This window comes from Pagrus major, chromosome 2, assembly GCF_040436345.1.
Source record: "Pagrus major chromosome 2, Pma_NU_1.0".
NCBI classification, from domain to species: Eukaryota; Metazoa; Chordata; class Actinopteri; order Spariformes; family Sparidae; genus Pagrus; species Pagrus major.
In genome coordinates this window covers 7330202-7342202 of record NC_133216.1, presented here as the reverse complement: position 1 = coordinate 7342202, position 12001 = coordinate 7330202, and the positions used below count along the sequence as shown (strand labels likewise).

General features: G+C 41.3%; 4 protein-coding genes across 4 annotated transcripts; all 4 read left to right on the top strand.

Annotated features, from left to right (window-relative positions):
* The first annotated feature begins 1116 nt into the window (after positions 1 to 1116).
* Positions 1117 to 1806, top strand: LOC141017475 (claudin-17-like). The gene has a single exon (XM_073492202.1). It carries the CDS (start codon positions 1117 to 1119, stop codon positions 1804 to 1806), a length of 690 nt encoding a protein of 229 aa, XP_073348303.1.
* Positions 1807 to 3495: 1689 nt separating this feature from the next.
* On the top strand, positions 3496 to 4377 carry LOC141016508 (claudin-8-like). Its single transcript, XM_073490901.1, has one exon. It carries the CDS (start codon positions 3496 to 3498, stop codon positions 4375 to 4377), a length of 882 nt encoding a protein of 293 aa, XP_073347002.1.
* Positions 4378 to 5919: 1542 nt separating this feature from the next.
* Positions 5920 to 6693, top strand: LOC141015225 (claudin-4-like). The gene has a single exon (XM_073489182.1). The coding sequence runs from the start codon at positions 5920 to 5922 to the stop codon at positions 6691 to 6693; it is 774 nt and encodes a 257-aa protein (XP_073345283.1).
* A 1281-nt stretch (positions 6694 to 7974) lies between these two features.
* LOC141016852 (claudin-8-like) lies at positions 7975 to 9979 on the top strand. Its single transcript, XM_073491417.1, has 2 exons — positions 7975 to 7996; positions 8916 to 9979. The coding sequence occupies exon 2, from the start codon at positions 8927 to 8929 to the stop codon at positions 9977 to 9979; it is 1053 nt and encodes a 350-aa protein (XP_073347518.1). The 5' UTR covers positions 7975 to 7996; positions 8916 to 8926.
* The last annotated feature ends 2022 nt before the right edge of the window (positions 9980 to 12001 follow it).

Sequence of the window (12001 nt, the reverse complement as noted above, 5' to 3'; positions counted from 1 at the left end):
ATTGAAGAAGCAAACGGGATAAACTGCTTTTCTGAAGAGCTGACGTGTTGACATACAGAAAACATTGGGTGTGTGTCTTGCTCTTAAGGGTGACCGCACATACAGTTTCTCCTGAGACGATGTTATTTTTATGTCAAGGTTGGCAGAAGAAAAAAAAAAAAAAAAAACTTTTTCTAGTAGACTTACAAGTTTTGTTTGCAGAAAATCAATTGCCAACTATTTTGACTATTGTTTCACTAATTTTTCAAGCAAAAATGACAAATATTTGCTGGTTCCAGCTTCTTAATTATAATGATTAGCTGCTTTTCTTTGTCACTTGTGGTAGTATAGAGGAGTCTTTGGGTTTACAACAGTTGATTGGACAAAAGAAGCAATTTAAAGATTTCACTTTGGGCTTTGGGAAATTTTGATGAGTATTTTTCATTTTTTTTTTTTTTTTTACATTTTATAGATGAACTGATCAATTAAGAAATATAATCTATAGTTGCTGCCCTAATGTAAAGAGCTGAATTACATGCCACATGTACTCTTACAGTAAATTCCGCACAGTGTGGCAACTTACTTCCAAAATGTCAACATTTCATTTAATGAATTAAAAAAAATCAATTTGAAGCTTTTTGATTTTTATGCAAATGAGTTTGAAGAGGTTTTACAAGCCACACTTTTACCGCAACACGCACATGGTTCTCGGCAAAAATAGACCTGAAAACAACCTGTAGACAGTCATATTTACATCATACCAGCGTTTCACTACAGCTTTATGTCTGTATCTGTAGAATATGTCACAGGCATTAAGAGAATACGCACAGTAGGTGAAGGGCAGGTTTGCACTCTTTCTCTCCCTAGGATAATCCTACTCTTTTGATTGGCACTTGTCATTCAGGTCGAGCTGTGATGACAAATGTCTCACACTCATTGAAAGACAAACAAATGCAGAGTTTGTTATCAAAGTTGCATTCAAAACACTGATCGAGATGGAGGTCAAGTAAACATAAACCAGTAGGATGACATTGCAGGCATGGTGATACAATCACAGATTAAAAGCTCCGCAAAACAGATCGGTTGAGCAGTCTTTACTAGTAGAGGGAGAGACGAGACCATACTTCTCTTTGAGCCATGAGAGCAAAGTTGGAGGTCTTAGCCCTGGTCCTGGGCTTCATCGGCTTGTTTGGGACCATAGCTATCACTGCCATGCCAATGTGGAGGGTCTCCGCCTTCATTGGGGCCAATCTCATTGTCATGGAAGAACTCTGGGAGGGCTTGTGGATGAACTGCTACATACAGGCTGACATCAAGATGCAGTGCAAGGCGTATGACTCACTTCTAATTCTCCCATCTGAGCTGCAGGCTGCCAGGGGTCTCATGTGTGTCTCCATAGTCCTGGTTGTCATCTCCTTGTTCATCACAGGATGTGGGACCAAGAAGAGCAACTGCTGCAACGACAATATAAAAAGCAAGAACATCACCCTGGCCTTCGGGGGTGGTTTGTATCTGCTTTCCTTTTTGACCACGCTCATCCCTGTCAGCTGGGTGGGCCACACTGTCATCAGCAACTTCTACAACCCAACGGTGGTGGATTCTCGGAAACGGGAGCTGGGGGCGGCCCTCTTTATTGGCTGGGCAACTTCTGGTGTTCTGCTGATCACTGGCATCATCCTCCTGTTCAGCTACTGCAAACGTAGATCGAAGGAGGAAGAACCCTACGCTGACGCCTATCTTATGGGATCAAGGGACATAAAGAAAGAGGGGAGTGTGTACCTGGAGAAGACATCGTCCAGCTTTCATGGGCATCAAGAATATGTGTGAAGAACTGTACCGCCTGAAATTAAAGTGTATTTCCTCTTTACATGACTCATTTGAAAGATGCTGCCTGAGGAATGTCACAAGATGAAGTCTAGAGTGTGCGAAGTTTGTATAAATGCATTTGTTTTCACTACCTACTGTACAAATTTGAATCACCCTAACTGTTTAAATGACTAATGCACTGTGTTCTTATTGCATTATAAATGGTTCATCTCCATTGTTTGTATTTTCTACTCAAATCCTTCACAGCTGCACTTAAATATGTGAGTGATATTTGATGTACATTGTAAGTATTGATGTACTTATTTGCTGTTAATATGATTGCTTTTATCTGCTCACTTGTTCTTAATCCTTTTGATTTGGTAATAATTCAAAGCCAAGCAATCACATCAACCTATTCACAGAGAGGTTTCAATTAAAGGTTTGATTCCATGTTTGCTTGCTTCATTGAATTCTTGTATATTTCTAGCATGCACATATTATCTACATCCACACAATTTTCTTATGTTTATGAGGGCAGGAAGACTTCAGTGTGGCAGTGACGAGGTGAGAAGTGCTGGAAAACGGACAATACTGTGTTACAATGAAACCGCTCCTACTCAAGTTTCTGTGCTCAACACCTTTCAGTTCAGTTTATAAATAAAGGAGGAGACAGCTTGACATCTGTGATCATCCTATCGGCTTTTGGTTTAAGAGTGGCAGATTGGGCAACAACATAACCTACGTACATTACAGCAGCCACCACCTACCTACATTTAGCAACATAAAATAAAGACCCAATGTAGTTTGGTTTCATGTAAACTGATCATCCAAGACGTATTCTTTAAATTTTTTTAATACTTTCTGATTAGAAAGTCAAGCTGCAATGATTAATCGATTAGTTGTCAATTTTAAAATTAATCACCAACTATTTTGATAATCGATAAATCATTTTGAGTCATTTTTAAAGAAAAAAGTCCAACTTCTCTAATTTTAGCTTCTTAAATGAGAACATTTTCAGGTTTCTTACCTCCTCTATAACAGTAAACCAAATATCTTTGTGCTGTGGATAAAACAAGATATTTGAGGATGTCATCTTGGGCATATTGGGAGACACTGATCAACACTTTTTCACCTTTTCAGACATTTTATGGACCAAACAACTAATCAATTAATCGAGAAAATGCGTGACAGATTAATAAACAATGAAAAACTTTAGTTACAGCCCTATAAGAAAGGCCATACATTTGATTGGGTAATTTTCAGCTCCAAGTTCCAACCAGTAATGGCAATGAGATTTTTGTTTTTTTTCATGGTTATTGTACATTTTTAGCTTTGCCTGTTTGCTTGCTAAGTCTACGAAAATACTTTGAATGTCTCCCGGCTAAACTTTGAAACAGAGGAAAAATACTTTGATCAGCTGTGACTTTATACAGTGATTTAATTTGTTTTTGATTAAGTGACTTAATCACAAGACCAAACAGTTGATTGTCAGTAGTGGCAGTTGCATTTGCATTCAAAACAAGCATCACTCTTTGGTGTGTCCTCGCATATCTGGCTGTAAAGCAGCTCAACCAGTAAGATTGCTTTGCATCGTTAGCATTTTTTTGTGGGTGTATAAGTCCCTTGACTTGCTCTTCTCCTCAGATTTGTTTCCTGCGCCTTGAGAGTGCAGCCAAAGGTTTATCTTTGGCTCACTGTGTGATAGCCGCAATGGCCTCTTACACTGCTTACAGTGGCTACAGCAAGCCACCACTAACCTACGCACCCTCTTACTACGATGAGAAACAGGCAAAGGCCTATTCAGATTATCAAGACTCTGTAAATGAGGAAAAAAAGAGAATTGAGAAGAAGGACCGTCGGGATGCCATCTGTTGTGAGGTAGTGGCCCTCATCATCGGTTTCATTGGACTAATTGGAGTGGCAGCCGTGACGGGCCTGCCGATGTGGAAGGTAACGGCCTTCATCGAAGAGAACATAATTGTCATGGAGACCCGCTGGGAGGGTTTGTGGATGAACTGCTACAGACAAGCCAACATCAGGATGCAGTGTAAGGTGTATGATTCCCTGCTGTTTCTGCCCCCGGACCTCCAGGCTGCCAGGGGTCTGATGTGCAGCTCAGTGGCTCTGACTACCTTTGCCCTCATTGTCGCAGCAGTGGGGATGAAGTGTACCAAAGTGGTGGACCATCGGGCTCGCACCAAGCATATTGTTCTTGTGTCAGGGGGCTGTCTGTTCCTGCTGGCCTGTCTTACTACCCTGGTCCCTGTGTCTTGGACCGGCCATGTCATCATCAGGGATTTCTACAACCCACTGCTGATCGATGCCCAACGTCGGGAGCTTGGGGAGGCGCTTTACATTGGCTGGGTGACCTCAGCTTTGCTTTTTACTGCCGGAGTGATCCTGCTGTGCCGTCATGCTCCCCGCACCCAGGACCAAGATGAGAGGATTGTATACAACCCTGGGGGAAGTATCTACCAACCTGCATACCAACCTGGATACCAACCGTACACCTACCAGCCAGCTTATACCTACCAGCCTCCCTACTCTGCACCCCCGCCAGGATCTGTGGCATACACACCAAGTCAGTACTAGAGAGGGAATTCAAACAGAGACAATTGTGGACTCCTTAAAAAAAAGAAAAAAAACCATGGCAAGATCTGGCGTATTTGAATGAGATTAATTATTTTTTCAGAGGCCAAAGTGTGTAGCAGAGATTGAAATTCATAATGGAAATGATTGTTGTTTTTTTACCATGATGAACTGTGCTGAATTACTGTATGCTTTGTTTGTTTCCATACACTTAATTTAGACTAAATTATATCTGTCACTGAGGCAGTATTTGTTAATTCGTAACAATACAGAGGTAATAGTTGATATCATTTTCTTTACAGCCTCTGCCGACATGCTCTTTGAGAACAAATTATGCACTAGGCCTTTTACAGATAATATACCTCCAAATGATTTGTGTTGACTGCTGAGTTTTTGTTGTAAATGTACATATGTTTTTCAAAATCCTGGCCTACATACAAGGTCATTTGTGCTTTCCAATAAAGGGATAAAGTTGAGAAAAATAGAGAATTTCGTTGTCTTTACTGGTGCGTTCAAATTAAAATATTTTTATTAAAAGAGGCAAAACTGATCAAGAATTAAGGGTGAGGTTTTGCTTCCTGCCAAATGCTCTTGAGTTTGCCTGGGATTCAAAACTTTGTACTGAAACTGCTCCCGTTTCACCAACAGTTGTGTAACTGGAAAGTTACATTGTTTAGTTCTTGTGCCTCCATTGTTATCTGTGGAAATGTGCCTAAACTAGTAAAACCAGACTGTTAACGCAGGTCCGCCCACAATGCAAACCTGCCAAGAGATTTCATTTCCACCAAGCCAGAGCTGCAACTGCCAGCCTCTTACAGAGCACAGATAGACACAAGAGACGCAGACAAGAAATCCAATACTGACAGTGATACATGGGTACACAAGCATTACCCCATCCCATGACACACACACACACACACACACACACACACACACACACACACACACACACACACACACACACACACAAAAGGTTTGTAAAGGCTCTTTTTTACTATATATGAATGTATATGTGGAATAAATATGAGTTTAAATAGTACAAATACTAGGCTCAGCCCCAGAGCTGATGGATGTCTACGATATCTGTAGTTTAAACTAGTAATTCATTAACAAAAGATCTTTTTCTTTTGTATGTGCTCACTGCTAATAACAAGCTGCTCAACCATAAAAATTCCCTCCTTTTTAATAAATACCCTTAAAAAAACAGAAAAAAAGCTTCCTCTTCCAAGGTGTGATCTGAGAATGTAAATTGAGACTTCTGAACAAACAAAGTGGCAGCTTACAGCAGCTCCTGTGGAAGGCATACAAAGAAAAAAAAACACCTGGGGGATTCTGTTTCCTAGCAGCGGGTCGCAATTCCCACCCCTCCCATTCTGGTGTCCTATCCACAGGGAGGAGGCAGTACAGGTGATCATCAACCTGCTCCTCCTCCTCCACTGGGATGCAAAGCCACTCAATAGAGTGAATCTTCTGCTTCCTACTATAGTCGCACCGTGTCCGCACATTATTATACGTATGAGCTTGGAGGAATAGGAGGAGGACAGGATGGCCAACTCCGCACTGGAGATAGTGGGTCTGCTATTGACCCTAATTGGGCTGATTGGGGCAGCAGCAAGCACTGGAATGCCAATGTGGCGAGTCACAGCCTTCATCGGGGAGAACATAATTGTGTTTGAGACACGCTACGAGGGTCTATGGATGAATTGCTTTCGGCAGGCCGACATCAGAATGCAGTGTAAGGTGTACGACTCCCTCCTGGCCCTGCCACCTGACCTACAGGCAGCTCGGGGGCTCATGTGCTGCGCTCTGGCCCTGGGTGGTCTCGGTCTGTTGATCAGTTTGGTGGGGCTGCAGTGCACATCATGTATCCAAAACAACGATCGGGCCAAGCGGATGGTCCTCATCATTGCAGGAAGCATGATAATAATGGCATGTATCTGCGTCATTATCCCTGTGTCCTGGACAGGTCATGTCATCATAAGGGACTTCTACAACCCCTTGCTGATCGACGCCCAGCGCAGGGAGCTCGGAGAGGCTCTGTACATCGGCTGGGTGGCAGCCGCCTTCTTGTTCGCCGGAGGATGCATGTTTGTTTGTTGCAATCTGCAGTCTGAAGGCAAAGAGTCACAGAGGTATATATACTCAAGGAACTCTGACTACATGGCCTATCCTCCTCCACAGCCTCTGCGGCCACAACAGCTGGTCCTACTTCCCCAACCGCAACCCCAGCCTCAGCCAGTGCTGTCAAGACACCCATCAACCAACTACAGCTACCACTCCAGATACCCCTCTGTACAGAGCGGGGTGGCCTATCTCTGAACATTTAAACGGACTGAGGTAATGATTATCACAGCTATGGTCACTATATGCAAGGGAATTTCTATGGCGGTTGCTTGGGAGTTCAATCTATGACACATTTCAATGTCAAAAATGAATTTCAGGTAAAAAAAAAAAAAAAAAGCATACACATTTCAATAAATACATTTACTGTGAATGCAAATGGATGGATGGATTTAAATCACTCCAAATAAACTGTACCATTATTTCAACCTTGTCTGTGTTTAAGGAAATTAGAGCAGCAACAATTGGTCGATTGAAAGAAACCAGCCAACTATTTTCATGATGGATTCATTGTTTCAGTCATTCTTCAAGCATAAATGTCAAACGTTTGCTGGTTTCAGCTTCTTAAATGTAATGTAAGGACCTGCTGCTTGTCTTTGACATTTATGATAGTAAATGAAGAGTCTTTGGGTTTTGGACTCTTGGTTGGACAAAAGAAGCAGTTTGAAGACATCACTTTTGGCTCTGGGAGATTGTGATGAGCATTTTAAAAAAAAAAATTTCTTCACATTTTGTAAACTAAGCGATTAATCGACTTATCGTCAGCAGATGATTGATAACAAAAATCAGTGATTGCAGCCCTAGAGGCAATTCATTATTTTCATTACTTTTATATGTTGTAAAATCAAATTTTATACTGACAGCCTTATTTTTTGTTTATTAGGTTTTAACTTTTGTATGTGTATGCTGTATATAACAATTTATGCAATAATGTGACACAAGTGCATTTGTGTTTACTGTTAAAATGCTATTTGCTGTTGACACATGAGCTATGTAGTTATGACTCAAAACATTTTGTGTGTCTATTTAATCAGAAAACAACTGTGAGTCTTTGTTTGAGTTTGGTATGATGTCCTGGAGCTCTTGGAAACTGATGGAACTGAACAAATGGCTAAGTAAACATGAGATGCAGGTTTAAGACTGCTTGTTAAAGGTGTGGAGACTTAACCTGACCTAGTGTTTGCGAAGAAGCCAGACCGACACAACGTGACAGCATGATCACATGATAAGAATTTGCAAGTCACTTTGAATGGAGATAAAGATAGCTTTAGACCAAAACTTGTTTTGTTCATTTCCGGGCTGACTCCAGCACTGTATGTTTGAGCAGTGAGGGAATATTTCTATCTCTGTTCAGTAAAGTATATTAGCTCTTGAACCATCATTTCACTTCCACCTCATTTCACTTTCAGTGACTTTAAAAAAGATTACAACTGCAGAACTCCGAATACACTGGAGGTAAATTCATTGTCAAACAGAAAAAGACAATCTGCAGAGTGTAAGAGTCTATCACAGTGAACATATGGGTTATTTAATTGGTGTTGAATACTGAAAATATTTACTGATGTAATGGCAATGTTGTGTTTTTCTTCTGTTGCTTAAAGGTCCAGTGTGTAGGATTCAAGTGGCTTTATAGACAGAAATGGAATATAATATTCACAGTTATGTTTTCATTGCTGTAAAATAACTGAAATTATGAATTACTGTGTTTTTATTACCTTGGAAAGAGCCTTTTATATCTTTAGAGCCGGTACTCCCATGTGTCTACAGTAGCCAAGAAAGCACAAACCAAACACTGGCTCTAGAAGGGGCCTTTTGCCTTTTAGCGGCCACCATAGGGGAGGGTGAGATGGGGGTTTTCAGTTGGTCAATCCTACACATGGGACCTTTAAGGTGACACCAAAATAAACGACAACAATCAGTAACTGTATTTAGGCTTTGTGATGAGAGATTCCTCTATGTTCCATCTCCATGAAAGTCTTCTATGCTCTCCTGTGGACAACAGAAGTACTGCAGGAGTTTCTCTGCTACACTGTATATTTGTTTGATTCTGGTTTTTTATCACATATTATAATGGAGAATAAAAACATGGCAAGTGACAAACACTTTTCTGAAGTTGTGAGCCGTTTCTGGTATTTCTGGTTTGTTGGTGTTTGTTGCTAGAGACACTGATGGCACAGATATACCACTATAGCCAGAGGAACCATAAACACAAAATAAGCAGAGGTCCTCTTTACCCCCATTGCTCTGAGCCAACCAGGTGGCTGCAAAGCATCTTTCCCACAACAAACCTTCTCTTACAGCATTCAAACTGCATCAGATGAGAAGATCCCTGCTGCCTCGGACTTGTCTCTGACTTCTCAGACTAAATTTGAATTTGGACATAGCTGAACTACACTGCACAATGGTTCAAGGTGTTGCAGAAATAGCCGCAATGTGTGTCGGCCTGGTTGGACTGATTGGGGCGGCGGCTACTACTGGGATGCCAATGTGGAAGGTGACAGCTTTCATCGGGGAGAACATAATTGTGATGGAAACCCGTTGGGAGGGCTTGTGGATGAACTGTTACCGACAGAGCAACATCAGAATGCAGTGTAAGGTGTACGACTCCCTGCTCTTCCTGCCCCCGGACTTACAGGCAGCCAGGGGTCTGATGTGCTGTTCCCTGGCCTTGTCGGGGCTGGGTCTCCTTGTCGCTCTGGCTGGAATGCGATGTGTTTCCTGTTTTCAGGGTAACGATTATGCCAAGACCATTATCCTGATGGTTGCAGGTGGTATGCAGTTCATGGCATGTATCTGTGTCTTTATCCCTGTGTCATGGACAGCTCATGTCATCATTAGGGATTTTTACAATCCTTTGCTAATTGATGCCCAGAGGAGGGAGCTGGGAGAGGCTCTCTACATCGGTTGGGTGACCGGCGCCTTCCTTTTCGCCTCAGCCATGTTGTTCTTATGTCGCCGTATGCCCTCAGACAAAGGCTCATTTGATGTGTATCACCCAGCAAACTTGCTCAGTTTCAAGCCAAGACCCAGTAAGCCAACTGTAATGAATTATCATCCTATCTCGACTCTTTCCAGCCTGCAATCCACCGCACACCAGCCTTCTCTGCAGAACAACAGCTTTGTTGGACCACGACTTTCAACACCACTGCAAAACATTCCCACAAACAATGGGGCACTAATCAACCCTCATGTTGTCTATAACCCGGGTCTACCTGAAAATGCCTCATTGTATTATCAAGGCAGCATGGCTCATCATTCCTCTATGCGAAGCTCTAACCATGTTGGAAGTCTGTACACGCCAGGCAACTCCTTGTACATCAGCCAAACCGCCACACCATATTCTCTGTCTGGCACCGGCATTCCCACCGCATCCTACCAGTCCAGTTTTCATCCGGTTCCACACACCCCTGTTTTCATAGGATATACAGCATCAAAAATTCAACCAGGGTCTCACAGTGGGAGCGGTGCTGGTGTATATATATAAAGAAAAATCATGAGTGAGTTAAACTTTACAGACACAAAGCAAGCACTATTCTTTTATTTTATATCGTCACAACATTTAAACTGCTACACATTAGTGGCAAGATGAAGGTAAATGATGTTATCTCTGCTTGTATGCCCTGACTTAATAACCTTTAACTCTTTCTAATACACTTTTTATAATTTCTATTGTGTAAAAAAATGGTGATTTAATCTGGTTGAGCAACAGCTGTTGTTGTTATTGTAAATAAGAGTGGCATCATGATTTCATGAAGCTCTGGTACGGGCTTACTTTCCCGAAATAGAGAGATTTATGAGAAATGGTCTGTTTGGAACATCATTGCCGTATGTTTTGTGTCTTTGTAAGCATCTGTTCAGCATATTTTTTAATTTGTTGCGGTTATCATTGTACACTGTTTCAACCTGTTCAGGATGTTCTTTGCTTATTGCCCACGTTTGCTGCTAGGATAGGCTGTGTGTATAGTAGCAGTATAGAAACAGTAAAATAAATTGATGTCAGAGGTAAAATATGTTGTAAATACAAAAAAAAAAAGAATAAATGTCACTAAATACCTTGCGGTAGCAGTAAAGGTGTTGTTTTAAAGCCTATTGTCGGTGTGGCAAGGTACTGAACTCAAAATCTTTTTTCTGTCAAACTATGTTAATGTAAATGTAAATTGGGACTTCCTGGCTGGGAACGTATTTGGATTTGTGATGATTGCTGGCAGTAAAATGTCCTGTCAATGCTACCACCATGGTGGCCTGAACCAATCTCGGACACTGTCATTATTCACCACTAGATGACGCCAGAGAACGTGATGAGTGTGTTAAACCCTGGACAGACAGTGCCATCTTCCCTACTCACACTGCAGGTGTCAGGAGTAATGCCCAAGGGAATGATTTGAAACTATGAGGACCTGGTTCAAGCTACAGGCCACCTGGGCAAATAATAAACATGGTGGAGTGAGTGCATTTTATTATACTGCATTCTTAAATTCTTCATTTTTCAACATTAGGGGAAGTTACTTTTTGGTAACATCTTAAGTGTATTGAAATTGGGTTTCTTCCAACAAAATAAGGTGGCGATATCATGTGGGCTACTTTATGTGTACCCAACTTTTAACTACCAGGAGAAACATCATAATGCAGAGCACCTTCTGATAAAATATTTTATCCCAGGAAAATCCAGTTGAAGATATTCTAGCTGTTAGTGTGCATGTCCATAAAAATATTTTGAATATCAGTGTCTAATTTTGCTAATTTCTAGGGAATTAAATCAAAGTGAGATTACACTAATCCCAAGAAACCCATTGAACAACCCTGATGCTTCTCCCTTGCGTGGGGAGATGTGGTTTGGATCATGATCACCAGTTGCTGATTGGTGCAACTGAGCAGCCAGCAACCAATATAACTTTTTAACTGTCACCCCAAAACCCTCTTCTTCAAGGAAAAAAAAGGCAAAGTGGGTTATGGTAATGTGAACACATTTTATTTTACTATGAGACTGTGTCAGATAAACAGTTTGAGGTAGTTAATCTTCAAGGGAGCGTCACAGACCAGTTTGAAGATTAGATTTGCGTTTCCATCAGGACTGGAGCAAAGATTTAATCATTCCTCGGTGTACCAAAGCAAAGACGTTGTCGAGGTCGAATGTTGCCAGATTTGAAGTTAATCTTCAGGACGTATCCATGTTTGCGGATTAGTGGCTCGGCTGTGCCCTCAATTGAGCGCCTGCACGGGAGGGACACTCAGCTGTGTCGAGTCTGCTGAAGACAGTAAGTGTGAGACCGGAAAAGAGACAAGCTTGATTTCATAATAAAAGCACTCGGGGAATAAGTTAATTAGGTACCAGGGGATGCAGAAAAAAATCCATGTTAACATTTGAATTTAAATGACTAAATCCTTGGGGACAATAGTTATTATTCACATTATTGTTTAATTTGCGGACTGTCTTCAGGATTAATTGTTTAAGTGTTTAGTTTATTAAATGTCAGGAAAAATTGTGAAAAATCTTCAAATTACTTCT